The sequence below is a fragment of the Ochotona curzoniae genome, unplaced genomic scaffold, assembly GCF_017591425.1.
Source record: "Ochotona curzoniae isolate NIBS_2020 unplaced genomic scaffold, NIBS_Ocur_1.0 scaffold_4506, whole genome shotgun sequence".
NCBI classification, from domain to species: domain Eukaryota; kingdom Metazoa; phylum Chordata; class Mammalia; order Lagomorpha; family Ochotonidae; genus Ochotona; species Ochotona curzoniae.
The window spans coordinates 79,909,519-79,928,215 of record NW_024467119.1 but is presented as its reverse complement, the minus strand read 5'-3'; the positions used below and the strand labels follow the sequence as shown (position 1 = coordinate 79,928,215).

Here is an 18,697-nt window from a genome sequence, read left to right as displayed (position 1 = left end):
CTCCGGCAGCCTTGGCTACACACTGGGCACGCGCACACACACACCTTCATGTTACACTCTTAAGGGCAGGTGTCAGCGGCCTGCTGCTTCCTGTCTTTTTTCTTCTTCAAAATGTATTTATTTTGAAAAGCCGAGTTAGAGAAAGAGGGAAAGACAGACATTTTCCACCTGCTGAATCACTTCCCAGGTGGCTGCAATGGCCAGCACTGGGTCAGGCCAAAAACCTGCAAAGAGACAGGGAGGCTGGAAGTCCAGTTGAAATCAAAGTACATAGAGATCAATTAGCAGCCATAAACTGTGAAACCTGAAACCAGGGAGCTAAGGCACGTCCCCTCGGGCTGACCAAACCGAACCCTCAGATGACCCTCTCATTCAGTGTGGACAGGGATGACAGACTGGTGGACGATGGCTCAAGGCTGGTGGGGGCAACAATGATCCAAAACACCCGGGAATGAGGTTGCAGAGTGCTGCCACTGACGAAACACCAGCTGAGCACATTAATCCGGTGAATGCTAAGTCACTCAATTTTTGCCTTGAACAATTCTTCGACGACAGTGTCGATTCATTCACCTTCCCAATGCAACCGGTGGTGCAACTGTGGTCAAGCTGCTTCCCCCAACACCAGCATTTCATGTGGGCGCCAGTTCCAACTCCCAGCTGCTCCACTTCCAATCTTGCTCCCTGCTAATGCACTTGGAAAAGCAGAAGAAGATGGCTCAAGTGCTTGGGATGCTGCACCCAGGAGGGAGGTCCAAACGAAGCTCCTGGCTCCAGCCTGGTCCAGCCCTGGTCCAGCCCTGGCCTTTGCAGCCAACTGGGGAGTGAACCTGAGAATGGAAGACCTCTCTCTTTCTCTTGCTGTAATTCTGTCTTTCAAACAAACAAATAATCAAGAAATAAATATGGAACCCAGCATGATAGCCTAGTGGCTAAACTCCTTGCCTTACACATGCCAGGATCACATATGGGCACTGGTTCTAATTCCAACAGTCCTGCTTCCCATCCTGCTCCCTGCCTGTAGCCTAGGAAAGCAGTCAAGGACGGCCCAAAGCCTTGGGATCCTGCACCCACATAGGAGACACAGAAGAAGCTCCTGGCCCCTGGCTGCAGATCAGCTCAACTCTGGCCATTGTGGTTACTTGGGGAGTGAATTGGTGGAGGGAAGATCTTCTGTCTCTCTTCCTCTCTGTATATCCGTCTTTCCAATAAAAATAAATAAATGTTAAAAAAAAATTTAGGTGGTCAGATGGTGGGATGTATGAACAGCATTTCAATAAAACTGTTAGCAACTAACTAAACCAATTTGGCAAGTGGCAACCACCATTTTTTACAGTAACAAAGCGTAACAGGTCAGCGTACACAAGGGCAAGGGCTGGGCCCAGGAGATGCGTCATCAGGTGGGATGCCCACATCCCACAGCCAGGGGCCTGGTTTGAGTCTGGCTCCTCTGCTTTGTCTAATGCATATTCTAGCAGGCAGCAAGTGGTGGATCAAGGAGTTGAGTCACTGCCACCTACACAGGACAGCCAGCAAAAGTTCAGGTCCCTGGCTGCAGCCTGGCCCAGGTGAGTGTCTCAGGAGGAAACCAGGGCATGTAAGATGCTTTTCATGTCTCTCCACCTTCCAAATACGATGCAAGTAAGAAAGAAGGCTTTAAAAAGTAAACTGCATGGGCCCAGTGGCGTGGCCTAGTGGCTGAAGTCCTCGCCTTGAACACGCCTGGGATCCCATATGAGTGCCGGTTCTAATCCCGGCAGCTCCACTTCCCATCCAGCTCCCTGCTTGTGGACTGGGAAAGCAGTCGAGGATGGCTCAAAGCTTTGGGAACCTGCACCCGCGTGGGAGACCTGGAGGAAGCTCCTGGATCCTGGCTTTGGATTGGCATAGCATCAGCTGTTGCACTCACTTGGGGAGTGAATCATTGGACGGAAGATCTTCCTCTCTGTCTCTCCTCCTCTCTGTATATCTGACTTTCCAATAAATAAATAAATCTTAAAAAAAAAAAGCACACTGCAGATTATAGACATATATAATAAATAGTCACACACCCCTATATATGCCTAGGAGTGAAAGTGTGCAGCTGTAAAAGATAGTTCATTTCTTATCCTGCGTCCTTACAAAACGCTTGGAAGCACTAGCCTACATCACTCCCACACGCCACACAGCCTGCATTCTGAGTGTCTGACGCTGCATCACAGGAACGTGAAGCAGGTGGGCAGGCAGCTACAATACGGGGTACGCACATCGCGTGTCAGGAAACGGAGTTGCTGTCTCAGCTCTGCCTCCTGCCCACACACACCTCGTAAGGAGGCAGGTAGCCAGGTCTGTGCCAGCCGCACAAGATGTCATCTCGGCCATCTGGCAAACGCTGACGTTTTTCAATAGCACACACACTCCCTTTTTAAACTATGTTCGATTGAACGAATCACCACGGCAGTGACAGGCACCACTGTCCACTCCTTGAATCACACAAGCAGGCTCCTACACTGCTTCTCTTCCTCTACCATCTAGCCGACTCTGTGTCCTCCAAACATTGTCAACTTAATATTTATGATCAAAATCATCACTCTTCTTCCTTCCTTCATTTATTTACTCTTTTTTAAAGATTTATTTTATTTGTATTGGAAAGTCAGATTTTTTTAAGATTTATTTATTTTTATTACAAAGTCAGATATACAGAGAGGAGGAGAGACAGAGAGGAAGATCTTCCGTCCAATGATTCACCCCCCCCAAGGGACCACAACGGCAGGTGCTGCATCGATCTGAAGCAGGGAACCAGGAGCTTCCTCCAGGTCTCCCACATGGGTACAGGGTCCCAAGGCTTTGGGTTGTCCTCATCTGCTTTTCCAGGCCGCAAGCAGGGAGCTGGATGGAAGTGGAGCTGCTGGTATTAGAACCGGCACCCATAAGGGATCCTGGAGCATTCAGGGCGAGGACTTTAGTCACTAGGCCACCATGCCGGGCCCTGAAAAGTCAGATTTACAGAGAAGAGGAGAGACAGAGAGGATGATCTTCTATCCATTGATTCACTCCCCAAGTGGCCACAATGGCCAGAGCTGCGCCAATCTAAAGCCAGGAGCTGGGAGCCTCTTCCGGGTCTCCCACATGGGTGCAGGATCCCATGGCTTTGGGCCGTCCTTGACTGCTTTCCTAGGCCACAAGCAGGGAGCTGTACGGGAAGCAGGGCTGCCAAGATTAGAACCGGTGCCCATATGGGATCCTAGCACATGCAAGGCAAGGACTCTAGCAGCTAGGCTACCACACCGGGTCCCATTTATTTACTCTTAAACATAACCTGACTTCCGCCAGGTTTGATTCAGACCTATTTCTTTTTTTATTATTATTTTATTTTTACTAGAACAGATCTATAAATTCAGGTTCTAAAGGAAATTTACTTTTTTTCCTTTTGAATTATCAATGACTACTAGTATACACCTGATAAGGCCAACATTTTGACAAGTCAATCTTATTTAAAATACACCCTTTAAAGAGATGAATAAATATGTCTTTGTCTCTAAGTGGTCCATGTGAACAGTTTTTAGCATTGGACTAACACATAATTAGCATCAACTCAATCCTATTTCTCCTGTCCATCCCCCCCCCTTTTAATACAAGCTCCAGAAAATCCTGTTTTCATAAACCGATGTGACCACAAAGTGCTTGCAGACAGCATTCTCCCTACAGTCCCATCTTCAGGGTTTTATCCCAAATCACACAACCACCTAGCATTAATATCATCTTTTCAATTCTGTTCAAAGCCAACATCTGAAAATCACCACAGTAACCCAAGAAGCCATCACTGAACCAGAGTTCATCACTGTTCCCTACCAACTCCAATCTCGCAAACCCTCCTCAGGGTGCCCGGATGAAGCACTGGGGCCTGGGCCAGCGGAGGGAGACGCCTTCCTGCTGCCAACTGGAGAGGGAGACTGTCAGAGGAACTGAAAAAAACTGGCAGCCGCCAGCAGGGCTATCTTAGGCGACAGGCCCATGGAGACCACACGCTCCTCCACAGGAACAGACAACCCTCCCCCTGGCCAGGACTGCCCCGGCTCAGACATCCTTGCAAAAATGCAGCGCACACTGCATGGTCCTTGGCCTAGAATGTCTTCACAACTCATGGCACACCCAGAAGAGACCTTGGGACGGCATCGAGCAGAGCGTGTAAGATGCCACTTGGGGCAGAACAATGCCTGTCTTAGACTGCCAGTTCCACTCCAGATCCCAGTTGCCTGGCCAAGGTGCACCCCAGGAAACAGTGGGTGATGTCTGAGGTCCCTGTTACCCGTGTGGGAGACCTGGACTGACTTCCAAGTTCCTGGGTTCAGCCTGGCCCAGCCATGGTTACAGCAGGTACCCAGAGAATGAACCTGCAGGTGGGAAAACAATCTCTCTCTCAAATGAAATGAAGATAAATTTTAAAAGCCAACAAATAAAAAGTACACACCAAACCTTACTGTGTCATCTAAGATCCCATCTCAGTACTCTCCGAACCACAGTGCCTTTCCGCAGACCACCTGGGCTGAGGCCAGCGTCGGGCTCAGGATTCTGGGCACAAAGCCTTGGCACCTGCCACTCCCTCCGCGAGGCGTGCGGGGAGGCTCCTGCGGCTTCCACATTTGAGCCAGATGCCACCTCCTGGAGGCAGCTCCCAGGCCACCCTGTCTTTCACAGTGTCCACCACCACGGGATAGCATTCTCACTAGTTCTCAGCAAAATCATAACTACTCAGTTTCCGGGACCCTCCTCCGGTATAAGCTTTGTTCAGGACCATCATGATGCTCAGAACCCGAAACGGTGCCTCACGCTCAGGTGTAAGCAGGACGCAGGACAAGGCGCGAGAACAGCTCCCTGTGCCATCTTACTGCAACCCAGTGACTTCAATCATCAGCATAAACACACATGTGCCAGGGAGAAGGCTACACGCAGACGACAGGCACACACGACACGCTCACGGGGACTGGCTTCCATTTCCCTGCTTACCTCTGTTCTTGAGAAGGCTCCTCCAGATCCTCTTCAGAATCCCCCTAGTAAAAAGGAACACACTTTAGCAAGTGTTTCAAAGGCACTGAAAATGAGTGAAACAAGATTCTGCACATCTCACAGGTGGATGAACTTGTGCTGCCTGTCTGAGTAAACAGGCACGGGCACTTCACCTGTGGACCTGGCCTCCCCACCCAACTCTGACCCCGACTCCAGCTTTCTGGGGATGCAGGCCCAGGGTGACAGCTCCAGGAACTCAGTCCCTGCTGCCCACATGGGACACCTGAGCTGGGAACTGGGTTCCCAAGTCCGGCTGCGGCAGTTATCTAGGGAGTGAACCGTAAAATAGGAGCTAGCTACCGTGTGCAATCTCTCTCTCTCCCTACCTGCCTCCACCATCCGACCCCCCCCCCATTTAATTAACAACAAACGTCTAAAATTATGACTGGCACAAATACTCAACAGGATTTACTGATGGAAAGAATGGTGCTGGTAATGACACAAGTTAAAAGCCATAAAAAAAAAATTACAAGTGCTCCCTTGTGATCTGCACAGTAAATATCTACCTGCTTCAAACCACAGCCTCGGGGTGGGCATTGCGGCAGAGCCAGCCATTGCTAGGAGCTGCCCACACCCCATACGAGAGTGCCGGGGTGGAGTCCTGCTTGCTCCACTTCTGATTCAGCTTCCTGCTAATATGCACCCCAGGAGGCAGTAGGTAAGGGTCGCTGACACCCACTTGAAAAACCCGATCAAGTTCTGGGCTCCTGGCTCTGACCTGGCCCAGCCTTGGCTACAAAGGGCATTAAGGAGCACACCTCTCTCTCTCCCCTCTCTCCAGCTCTTTGTTTTCTTTCTCTTTGTTCTAAGATTTACCTATTTACTTGAAGGGCAGAGTTGCAGAGAGAGGTGGAGGGACAGAGATCCTCCATCAGTGGGTTCATTCCCCAAATGCAGCAGCAGCCAGGTCTGGGCGAGGTCAAAGCTTTGCCAGGAGCTTCATCTAGGTTTCTGCTGTGGGTGTAGGGTCCCAAGCACATGGGCCATCTTGCACTGCTTTCCCAGGAGCACTGATGGGGAACTGGACTGGAAGGGGAGCAGCCAGGAACTGAACCCGTATGGAATGCTGGTGCTACAGGCTGCAACTTTATTCGCGATGCCACAACGCTGGCTCCACCTCAACTGTCTTTCAAATAAAATAACAGGGGACAGCATTATTGTAGAGCAAGTTAACCTACTGCTTGCATCTCATACAGGAGGATCAGCTCAAGTCCCAGCTGCTTTACTTCTAATCCAGCCCCCTGCTACATCTGAAAAAGCAGAAACTGACCCACATATTTGGATCCCGCCACCCACATAGGCGATCTGAAAGGAGTTCCAGGATCTTAGATTAGACCTGGCCCAGCCCTGGTTGTTGCAGCCAATTGAAAAGTGAACCACATATCTCTCTGTCTCTAATGTCTGTCTTTGAAATAAACAATTTTTTCAAAGAAATTAACTAATTAAGTCAATGTATAACCCTCTAACTTGAAAGAAAGTAGAACCACAGCTTACACATAACCCCAAAGTGAGCTGCATACAGAGAGCTCCAAGAGCTGTTTTCAATGTTTAATCACAAGATAGAGTCTAACACTGATTCAACCCCCAAAACACAGAAAATGCACTGCTTAACTTAGAATCCCTTTAATAAATGCCTGATATATTTCAACAGAAGCAGGAGGAAGTTGATAATTTCCTAAACAACATGAGTAGCACCCTGGGCAGCTGCTGCCCAATCACCTGCCAGGCTCAGCAGGTGGAAGCCCAACAGCACGTGACTGACAGAGGGCAAAAAGAAAAGGCACTGGGACACACACAGACGGCCATGACCAATGTCCCACTGCAACACGCTGCGCTGGGCCCCACACACGTGCAGGCTCTTAGCCCATCATGCCTTCCCCCAGCTCACTGCTGCTGCCTTCAGGGGTCCAGGCTCTGTCCTCGCAGCTTTGCTCCAGCCCCAGGTTCTCGATCCAGCCCTGCCTCACTGCCCAACCTGGGCAAGCTGCCTCTGCATTACCTCTGCACTGCCTCCCTCAGAATGCCAGCCACACCTCCATCAACAAGGGCCAAGTCCCTTCTCTGTGGCCCTGGGGGTGCCAGATGAAGGCCTACACGATCTCCACGGTGAAGGCACGTGCGTCTGCGATCAGCACGGCTCTGGGCCCAGTAGCCTGCACCTGGCAGGTGCCCCACAACCCTTGTAGGATGCACCAAAACTTACAGCTCCAGTCCCACCTCCAGTTGCTGCCAGGAGATACTGACGGTGTCACACCTAGTTCCCCAGCAGCAGTTACAAGCAACACTCAAGTCCCCTAGAGCCCAGGCTTCTGTTTAACCCGACCCCTCTTTGTCACAGACAATCTAAGTGTCCCCTCCTCTTCTCTAACACTCAGTCCCACACAGGCAGAGGGGACACAGTCCAGGCATGTCTTCCCCACCCCGCAGACAAGCTCAGCAGGCCCCCAGCCTAGGGACCCCAGGGCTCAATGACAACAGGTAGGAGTTCTAACTCTGCTGGAAGACTCTGCAGCCTGCAACCTGTGCTGTACACACCTGCAAGGCCATGCAGGGCTGACCAGTCCCCCTCCTGCACAGCCACACTCACCACGCTCTGTGACTCAGCAGCCCAATGTGGGCGCAGGGAGGCTGCCGGCTAACCCCCAGTCACACACTGGCCACCAGCTTCCTTTGTCCTGTAAGCCTTCATGCAGCGTGCTCAGGTCCAGCATTTCAGCACTTGAATGTTATCTCAGGGTATTCCCAGTCTTAGGTCATCCAAGAGAGCAAATCGCACATTCCTGGCAGGGGGCCCTGAAACACACTGCCTTATCAAAGCAGTATACTGACTTTCACCTCCGTAACTTAAACTGCAGCTTCCACAGCCCACCTGCTGGGTAACATCAACACCTTGAGACCCATGTGATACCTCACAACTTACTCCAGGCCTGCTTTATGTTCCCGCTGCCTCCATGCAGGCTGCACACGGGCAGCTGAGTTCCTTATTGCCTTACCCTACCTTCCTCCGACCAAAAACAGGGCTAGGCCGACAGGACATGCTCAGCAGGTGTCCACAGAGCTGAGTCCAGCCCAGCTGTGGCTTCGAGGAGTGGACGTGACTACTTCTGAAAACCGTATGACACCCCGTCTGTGTTCTAAATCAGCACAGGACATCCCACAGAGTCACTTGATCACAAAACCACTTGCTCTGCTCCAACTGCACTGACATGTATGACAAAACTATATCTAACAGCCGGGAGGAGGGTGGCAGGCTGGGGGTATCCAACACTTCCTGGGTTCAAATCTCACCACTGCCAAACTTCCTGGTGACCCTGGATGGGTGTGACTTAACCTCTGGGTTTTCCACACCTGAACAACCAGATCCTACTTCCCCAACTGCTGGCATGCCACGGAGACTTAACGCACAGCCCAGAGCTGACATGATGCTGCTGGCACCCAAGTCACACTTTTTTCCAGTGTTGATGGTGAAAGGAGATTAGGCCATAAGTAAGTCTCTGTGACAAAAAGGCTTCCAAATACTGGTGAATGATTCGCTGACCGGGTGGCCTGCTGTTATTCAATGCTATACACCTGTGACAAGAGAAAAGAACTCAGAGGCTCCCTACTCCACTTCCCATTTCACTTTCTACCAATATCCGCTGTCCACACCAGACTCGGGGCAAAACAGACAAAACAAGATTATTTTCTGAAAATTTTCATTGATAGGCAGAGAACCAGAGGCAGACAGAAGCCTTTGATCCACTGGTTCACTTCTCCATGTGTCTGCAGAGCTGGGACTGGGGCGTGAGGCTCCAGCCAGGGGCAGGGATTTTAATCCGGGTTTCCCACGTAGGCAACATCTGCTGCCTCCCGGGGTGTGCATCAGTAGGAAGAGGAGCCAGGACTCGAACCTGGGCACTCAGATGTGGAATGTAGGCTTGCCAAATGGGGTCTAAATGATGATGTGAAATGCCCATCCTGGGACATGATGCTTTTAACGGCAGAGACTTGATTCATCTGTGTACCCCCGGGTTCTAACTGTAGCAGGCCCACAGCTGCTGTCTGCTAAAGGACAAAGCAGCACAGTGAGGCCCTGCACTTTCTCGGCCCAGACCACAGCCCAACCAAGCAGCACCCAATCCCAGTTCCTACATCAGCCAACCAGAAGGCATCAGGATTCAAGTCTTCTCTGCCAGCTCTGAAAACACTGAAAGAAGAGATTCTAGACTTTGCTGCAAGAACTGATAACAAACCTGTGGCTCACCAAACAAGAATTGGAAATGGGCACTTGAGGCATGTTTGCCCACCACCTGCTGCACCAGGCCAACCTTAGAAATAGGGGAGCTAAAACAGAGACTGACAACCCCTCCCCTCTAGACTAGAAAGGTCTCAGGCTAGCTACTGAGAGCCTACTGGATACACAATGCTGAGTCTTCCCTGGTGCAAACTCAGGGGAACAAGGCACAAGCAAGACAAAACAAAACCCATGCAGCATGGTGGCTCAACAAGTTAATCCTCCGCGTACAAGTGCCGGCATCCCATATGGGCAACCAGTGTGTATCCCGGCTTCGCCACTTCCCATCCAGCTCCCTGCTTGTGGCCTGGGAAATAAGTCAAAGATGACCCAAGTCCTTGGGACCCTGCACCCATATGGGAAATCCAGAAGAGGCTCCTGGCTCCTGGTTTCACATGGGCTCAACTCCAACCACTGTGGCCATTTGGGGAGTGAACCAGCAGATGGAGGATCTTTGTCTCTCCTCTCTGTGAAATCTTTCAATCGAAAACAAAATAAACCTTAACATTAAAAAAGACAACAAAACCCAAATTCTCAAGAAAGCAGAAATGAAGACATGAGCCACCTCAAACACAGAGGTCAGGAGTGACTGGCCCTGGACCAATGGCACAGTCCCCTGCGGGCAGCAGACACGCTGGGCCCTCTTGGCCAAGGGTCAGGCCAGCAGGACAGTCCCACAGCACTGACCAGAGCAGAAGACAAGGTCAAGTGGCCAGAGGCCCTCCAGGCCAACCAAGGTCACTTGGCATGTGGATCACAGGGGACCACAGACAGTTTCACAAGAAAGAAAAGGAAAAAGTGTGAACAGTTGCACCTTGCACACGCACCATCGTTCTTGGCAAGAGAAAGGAAAACCTGTGTCAGGTATCTGTGCCATCAACACTTCAGCGTCAGTGTGTCAGTACTGTGGGAGCACTAAGGAAACAACCCCGTGGTGCTTTATTTCTCCAATAATCACTAGAGCAAAGTGGAATTAAGTGACAGGAGTCAATTTTATCTTGGTGCGAAAGAAAAGGAAATTCTGGGGTGAATCTCTGGTCTGGTGGTTGGGACACCCACAGCCCACATCAGAGTGCCTGGGGTGGAACCCTATCTTGGCTTCCAGTCCAACCTCCTGCCAGTGCCCAGGGAGGCACGGTGAGGTCTCAAAAAGTGCTGTCCACATGGGAGGCCACACTGAGGGTCCAGCTCCTGGTTCTGGCCTGGCTCCCACGTGTCCATAGATGGCATCTGGGGGATTACCAGCAAACGAAAAAGAAACATGAAGAAGGTAAAACCCACGCAAGGCTTCTTTTCACAATACACATACTCCAGGAACTCTGTGAAGACTCCACATATAAATGACTCTTTTTTTTTTTTTTTTTTTTTTTTTGCACCAAAAGAAACTTATCTTTTAACTTTATTTCCCACCAACTTCTCCAAAGGACCTGTAAGCAGTGTTCAGTTTCCCAGACTGGACAGTTTTACAACATAAGAAACCAAAGCACCAGAGGAGATGATGCGTGTAACTCAACACTTCATCCCGGAGCACCTGTGGGTACTGCTTACAGCAAGGTCCCACCCCCCAGGCAGGACAGCAAGGCCCCACCCCCCAGGCAGGACAGCAAGGTCCCACCCCCCAGGCAGGACAGCTGCTCCAGTAAAATCAAGTAACCTGCCTGGGGTGCTAAAGTGGAAGATACTCCATACTCCATGCAATCTTCTGAAATTAATGCCATAATTCCCCTCACTTACAGGCTTAAAAAAGGGGGCCCAACGCAATGACTCAGTGGCTAAAGCCTCACCTTGTAAGAGCCAGGATCCCATATGGGCACTAGTTCTTATCCTGGCCCCTCCACTTCCCATTCAGTTCTCTGCTTGTCGCCTGGGAAAGCAGCAGAGAATGGTCCAAGGCCTTGGGACCCTGCACCCCCATCTCAGAGACCAGGAAGAAGCTCCTGGCTTCAAACTGGCTCAGCTCCGACCACTGCGGCCACCTAGAGAATGAACCAGCGGATGTAAGATCTGTCTGTCTCTCCTTTTCCCTGCAAATCTTTCTAAATAAATAAATAAATAACAGCTAAAAAAAAAAAAAAACAGAGAGAGATGGGATTCAAAACTTGGAGCTCCAGTCATATGGTAGTACATGACTATTCAGTTGCTGTGTCTTCTGGTTCTACTATAGATGTGTTACCGAAGAACTTAATCACTTAATGACTATTTGGCAGGGAAGAGGGAGGCGAGGGAAAAAACCCAATTAATAGGAAACATTCCCAAAGTCAACAATAACTATATACTTAGTGATGGAGCAGGCATTGGGTTCAGCTGATATGACACCAGCATCCCACAGTGCAGTGCCTGGGTTTGTCTCCAATCCACTTTTGATCCACTTTCCCAATAGCACACATCCCTGGAGGCAGCACATGACAGCTCAAGGACATTGTTTCTTCCACCCATGCGGGAGACCCAGAGGGAGCTCCTGGCTATTGGCTCCTGGCTCCTGGCTCCAGCCCAGCCCAGCCCAGCCCCGCCCAGCTCAGCCCAGCCCAGCCTGTTACAGACACTAAGAAAACCGTGTATGCAAAAATCTCTCAAAATAAATTAAAACAAGTGTATAAAAATAAAATGTTGAATAACACACAAAAGGGAACTTTTGTTTTTTACACCAAAACAAGCTTATCTTTTTTAGAGACTCCATTTTACAAATTCATCTTTTAATTCTACTTCGATCCCATCTCCCAAGAACTTAAAAATAACTTTCTTCAGAACTCTGAAGCTCACAAGAGTACTCACGCAGCTACTGGCAGCTCTCACTGCTGCCCAGGTATATGCTAAGAGAGTCTTCCAACATATTTTCACATACGGTGAACGTATTTAGAAAATTATTTTGAATATCAGTTTCACTTTCATTATAACTCTAAGACACCTTAGCTCTAAATGACTCTGACAGTGAGGTATTCCAGAAAGATAGCTCAATTCTAACTTTTTCTGGTTGCTAACCAAACTATTATCCACAAACAAAACCAGAAGTGAAGAATAACTTTGATCCTGTGAATAAGACATCGCATCCTAGTCCTTGACATTTGCACCTCCTGAGCACAGGGGACTGCTCTCTCCAGCCAAGTCTGGAACCAACCAGGAGCTATGACCTGCTTCCCTCTCACTCCCACTTGTCTCCCAGCATGAATAAGCCAGAGGCAGAAAAAATACAAGGGGTAGGGAGGGAAACAGACTCACATTGGGGCTGCCTCACCCAGGCAGCTCACAGACAGCTGGCTGTCTGCAGGCAGTGTGGGTGCTCAGAGTGACAGCATTGAGCAGGGCAGCAAGAAATGCCACCACTTTCCACTGGGCAGAGGCAGGGGCCACTACCTGCTCCACAGCCACACAGGCCACTTTCCGGCCCAGCAGGCCACAGGCGCTCCACAGCCCCAAAAGTTACTGTTATCCTCGGTACCTGGCCCCAAAGGTGAAGCATGCTCCCCGCAGCAGGACTGCCAGTCACTGAGTCATCTGTCTCTTGTTCTGTGTCTTCCACACCTTGGACAACACACAGGCACTGCCTGGCATCAGGTACAAGTCCTTTGGTGGATAAGCCTCCAGAATGTGTCCCCCGCTCCTGCGGAGGCCTCCTCTCCCTCGGCCCACAGGAGCAAAGCTTCCACCAGCATCACCTCTGCCTTGAAGCTGCTGCTCCTGAGGCCTTGTCAAGAGGCATACTCCCAGGATCTCGGAACCAGCCTGCTAGATGTTTCACCCAGCACAGGGAGAGGATGTCAAACTGCACAACTGCCCAGCCACCCGAGAGACAACACAAAACCAGTGCTGCCGCCACTTCTCACCGGGTGGTAAGTCAGGAGCATCTGACCACACACAAGCTGAACACTCCCTGAGAACTGAAGCCCCGCCCCTCAGTCCCCAACCCCGCAAACCGCATCTATCAACACTATCCCATTTACACACGTTGGTTTTTTCGTTTGTTTGTTTGTTTAATTTTTATTGGAAAGGCAGATTTAAACAGAGAGACATCTTCCAGGTGCTGGTTTGCTCCCCACTAATCACAACAGCCAGAGCTAAGCTGATCCAAAGCCAGGAGTCATGAGTTTCTTTTGGGTCTCCCACATGGGTATGGAAGCCACCCTCTACTGCTTTCCCAGGCCACAAACAGGGAAATGGATGCAGCTGGGACACAAACTGTACTCGTATGGGATACTAGTGTTGCAAGGTGGAGGATTAGCCAGTTGAGCTATCACGCGGGCCCCATACCTATGTACGTTTAAAGATATAAACCCAGGTAGTTAGCCTGGATATTAAGACACCTGCAGCCAGGGGCCAACACAGTGGCATGTGCAAGCTAATCTTCCACCCCAGGTGCCAGCAACCCATATGGGCGCCGGTCCGTGTCCCAGCTGCTCCACTCGCCATCCAGCTACCTGCCTATGGCCTGTGCAAACAGCAGCAGACAGTTCAAGTGCTTGGGACCCTGCGCCCGTGTGGGAGACACGGAAGCAGCTCCTGATCAGCTCAGCTTAAGCCCTCTGTGACAGATGGAGCACTTCCCTCTCTCCTTCTCCCTGTAAAACCTTTCCAATAATAAACAAACAAATCTTTAGTAAAAATAATAATAATAATAAAGACACCTACAATCTAAATGTCCCATTTCCAGCCCTGCCTCTGCCTCCCTGACTCCAGCTTCCTGTTAGCACAGGCAGTGGGAGACATGGATCAGGCAGTGAGGTTTTGTCACCCACTGGGAGCCCCGGGGTCTGTCCTCACTTCCCCCCCACAGGGCTTCCTCCAGCCTTACTGCCTCAGCAGGCATTCAGCAGCGAGCTGCAGTCTCACTGTCCAGCTCAGACTCCACCTGCCTCACGGGAACAGGGACCCAGCAGGTCTGCTAGCATGGAGATGCTGTCCTCCTTAAAACCACGCAGGAGACCTGCAGTGTGCCAGTGTGCATTCCTGGAGAAACCTGTCCCAGTGAAGGCTGCAAAAGAACACACCAGCGCTCCAGCTCTGATCTGCTGGGGCCCCAAACCCTCTCCAGAAAGCCGCAGCTTCTCAACAGAACCTAAGTCTTTCTTTTCTTCACTTGCACTCCTTGTACCACCATCCTGGGGACACCAAAAACCTGAAATTCAAGTTCTTAAGTGGGTGTACTCTTCCATGAATTAAAGGCACTTGGAGAAAATCCAAGATTTCCATCGACTTTAAAAGGCTCATCTTCCCCAAACCGCTCCAGGCCCCTCGTTACTGCTATCAGCACTCCCTGCTCTCCTTCTCAACCACCGCCTGATCTGCCGCCGGCGATCCAACACACCGCGCCGACACCGTGACACAGAACCGGTTCCCCCCACCAGGTCCCTCCCCCGACACCCGCAGACACCCGCAGGGCAAGCCGTGGGCCACAGTCCCGCCGAGACGGGTCCGGGGTTCCCACCTTCTGCACTCGGGGCCGGCTGTGACTCACGCTCAGTCACATGGCTCGCGAGGAGGCGGAGAAGGCCACCACCGCCAGGTGTTCAGGCCTGGCCGCACGGTTTATTTGCCTTGCAAAGTGGCCCGAGCGCCTGGGCTGCTGGGGGGTGGGGAGAGGGGAGGTAGGAGAAGGGGGCGGCGGCCTGTTCTCCCTCTCCGGCCCTGTCACCTGGCGCGACGGCCTCACCTGAGTGGGCAGCAGAAGTTCCCCTTCTTCGGCCTGCCACAGCTCCACCACGTTGGGCAAGGGCTCAATCGCTGCACCGACACCAAAAACAAAAGCAGAAAAACAAAAAAAAAGCACACCGCGGTGTGAATGCACGGCGAAGAACCGCTTCCTGTTCCCCACGCCGACACCCACCCGCCTCCCCCAAACAAGCCTCCTCTCCCTCCTGAGGCCACCCGAGTGCCGAGCCGGGGACACGCACACACATGCACAATGGACTGGGGTGCGCGCTGGCCGCCCTGCGAACGCAAAGGCGGCCAGCGTGCGGGTTCGGAGCGCCGTGCCGGGGGATGGGGTCAGGAGGGAGGGATGCTGGCCAAGGGACTGCGGCCACGCCACGGGGCTCCCTGGGTTCCGTGGCCCGAGCATCTGGCTGGGCGGCCCGGTTGAGGGGTGGGTGGGAGCTACAGGGGGTGGGAAACAAAGCTGCAGGAAGCCGGGCCGCGGCGGGGCACACAAAGCGGGGAGCTGCGCCCGGGGCGCAGGGGCCCGCGCACAAAGGCTCTGGGGCGCGCGCGCACCCGCGCGTGGCTAGCGGTCCCCGAACCCCGCGACTTCCCCCCCAACACCTCCGCCGCTGCACTGGGGGGGTGGGGTGGGGGAAGGAGGGCGGCGCGGAGGGGGCGCCGCGGGGCGGAAAGCCTTATCAGCCGCGAGCTGCAAACAGCTTTGCTTCCTCGCCTGCTCCCTGCTCGCCCTCTCCCTACTAGATTTCAGCAGTTCCCTAAAAGAAAGAGGCGGGAGGGGGCGGGGTGGAGAGGGAAAGCAAGCCCAGCGACGCGAGGCTGACCTTGTCCCTGAGCTCCTCCCGGGCGACAGCAGGGCAGCAGGACCTGGAAGACGCCCAGCAGGAGGTTCACGGCCGCGGCCGTGCGACAGTAGCAGCCGGGCTGCGGGCGTCGGAGCCCCGCCATGCTGGTGCTCGCGCTCCTCTCGGGGTGCTCGCCGCTCGCTCGCTCGCTGGCTCGCTGGCGTCCCGGCCGCCTCGCCCCGGGCCCGCCCCCGCGCCGCCCCGCCCCGCGCCGCGCCGCCCCCGCCCCCGGCGCAGCCACCGCCGCCGCTCGCGCCTGGGGCGCGCCGCCCGCCCGGAGCGCGTGTGCGCCGCAGATAGGGTGGGCCGGGATGGCCGCGGGGCCGGGGGCCGCGCGAGGAGCCGCGGGGGGACGCGCACCCCACGAGCGGCGGGCGCCCCTCCCCGGCGCGCAGCACGTGGCCGCCGGCCGGTTTGCTGTGCGGTATCCGGGCGCGTTGTCTTGCAGCTGGGGTAGGGTCTCCGAGAGACCTCGGGGGGTGGTAGGGAGAAGAAGTTTAGCCCACTGTGGCCCAGCCGCTGCGATTGCGAGCACTCTTCCCAAGTGCTCGGCTGGCAGCCGCTTTGTTTTGGGCGCCCCGGCCGCCCCGCGGTTGGGGAGGCGACGGCGGCAAGGAGGAGTCGCAGCGCGGGAGTCCTCAGACAGGATATTAGTGGAAATAATGCAGTGGTTGTCAGGAAACGCGAGTGCAGCCACATGGCTGCTGCTACTTGTGCAGCGAGGATATCCGCTGGCTGCAGAGTCTGTAATTTAGAATAAAAAGAGCTCGCCCAAAACTCGAGAGGCTGACCTCAGCGCCGCGTGGCGGTGGTGCGCCCGGCGCCCTGCGTGGATACGGTCCAGGCCATGACAGGTGGGGAAGCCTCTAGTGTGGAGATTGATGGCTTCCAAGACCCTGCAAATAAACACTTCCCTTTCGGAGTCAAATTGCAGAACTCAGCAGCCTCTCTGAAACAGCACTGGAGTGGAGGCGTTACTCACATGAATACTGTAGTATTTTTCTAGCCCCGGTGTTTTTTGTTTTGTGTTGGTTTTGCCCCAGTTTTTATCGCCTTTCGCCAACATGGCTAAGACCTGAGATCTCTCCTAGGTCTTGGTCAAGTCACAAAGACTCTGGCAGTGTGTTAAGGTCTTAGGGCTTTTTTTCAGTGACTCCGCTGCTCCCTGCCTGGCGTGAATGCTATTCAGAGTGTGCATGTGAAGAGGGGAAGCGAGAGGACACACCTGTCTGCTTACATCGATCCTTTATTTAATTGCTCCTGGTGCCTTGCAGTCTAGACAAGAGCAAAGCGGGGGTCGCATAGCAAGACAGACGCCAGATGTAAGCACAGAATAAGGTTCTCTGAACCCAATTTCACACTGTGTCCAGATAGGACGCTAACCCCGATGGCATAGTCTAATTTGCTTAACCTCTCTTAAGTGGATGTGCACACATGCAAGTTGTTGACATGGAAAAACAAAAAAACACTTGGCGCTATTCAATATTTCTGCTGGGCTGCTGGGCTGGTTTTGTTTTGTTTTGTTTTCCCCCTTCTTCGTTGCTCAGGGCTTTGGTTTGCACACCCCTTGGCCTGGCAGGTTCCCCCTGTGTTTAAGGGGGCTGCTAATGATAGGAGTATTGGGCACACTCATTGGCAGTCATTGCACCTGCAAACTTGGTTTCTAAAGAAAAATCTGCTGAGCCTACACATCTGCTTAGGACTCACTAAGAATAAAAAGCAGCCATTGACAGGCTTCATAAAAAGACATGATGCTAAACTTTCTTACTACCGTTAAAATCATCTTACGTCTTGGCTTTAACCTCTCCCACTCTAGCCATTACCACAGTGTCTAAGGAAGTGGAGAATAACATGTCGTTGACCAGCTCTGAGTGAAGGCAGCCTGTGTTTTCGACTTGCGGACCTATGGGCTTCACCCAGTGGGTAATGCTGCTTGACTGTCGTTGGAAAAGCCGGCAGTGTGTATCGGCACTACCATGGGCTTGCCGAAGGATCCAGGATTACACAGCTGTCTTCTTAGATAAATCTGACCTACTTAGCCCTTGCTGGAGGTATTTTTCATGCTGACTCATGAACAGCAGGAAAGTTATGGCCCATTAAGCAGCATCCAGGTCTTGGAGTAAACTTGTCCTCCCAAGAACACGCCTGTGAACTTGTACTGTATTTCCTTTTCTTCCCTTCATGGATAGCAGATATTCTCACAGAATTTTAGAGCTGGAAAACTTAGAAATCATTTACTAGTCCCAGTTGCCTTATTTTACCAGAGAAAGTCAAACACAAAACGAATGAAAACTAGCCAGGACCTAGAGTGCCTTTTAGTAGCAAAGTTAGGAAAAACTGTATTTAATATAATGTAAAAAAAGCCTCATATAAACATGAACTGATATAAAAGCTACACAACACGGGCCAAGGCACGGGAAAGACACAGGGTGATTATCTCAACAGGCTACCGATATTAAAGCCATGTAAGATCAAAAAAAGTACTTTTTTTAAATCCTGCCTATAAATGACAGAGCCCAGTTTCAAACATGCAAGACATTGGGGCTGCTGTGGTGGTACAACAGGTTAAGCCACAGCCTGCAACAGACTTCCCATATCAAAGTGCTGGTCCCAGTCCCACCTGCTCCACTTCCCATCCAGCTCCCTGCTAATAATGGATCTGGGAAGACAGCAGAAGATGATCCCAGGACTTGGAGAGCCCTGCTACCCATATGGGAGACCAGGATGGAGCTCCTTGTTCCTGGATTTGTCCTGGCCACACCTGGCTTCCTGTTGAGATCATGGGGGGGTGAGCCACATTAGATGGGCACTAATTCTCTGTTTCAAATAAATCTTCAAAAACAGTATGTGGGATATTGACCAGGCTTCTTTCTTGCTTTTATGTTTT

At 52.1% G+C, this 18,697-nt stretch overlaps 1 protein-coding gene across 2 annotated transcripts in view; it reads right to left on the bottom strand.

Annotated features, from left to right (window-relative positions):
• Nucleotides 1-15,959, bottom strand: part of TMEM131L (transmembrane 131 like) — a 171,990-nt gene extending 156,031 nt beyond the window's left edge. For both annotated transcript variants that reach the window (XM_040966894.1, XM_040966895.1), the window contains exons 1-3: nucleotides 15,790-15,959; nucleotides 14,961-15,031; nucleotides 4,984-5,027 (exon numbers count right to left, since the gene is read on the bottom strand). In XM_040966894.1, coding sequence (XP_040822828.1) covers nucleotides 4,984-5,027; nucleotides 14,961-15,031; nucleotides 15,790-15,913 — 239 coding nt within the window. In that variant the 5' untranslated portion in view covers nucleotides 15,914-15,959. The remainder of the gene's footprint in view (nucleotides 1-4,983; nucleotides 5,028-14,960; nucleotides 15,032-15,789) is intronic.
• Between the last annotated feature and the right edge of the window lie 2,738 nt (nucleotides 15,960-18,697).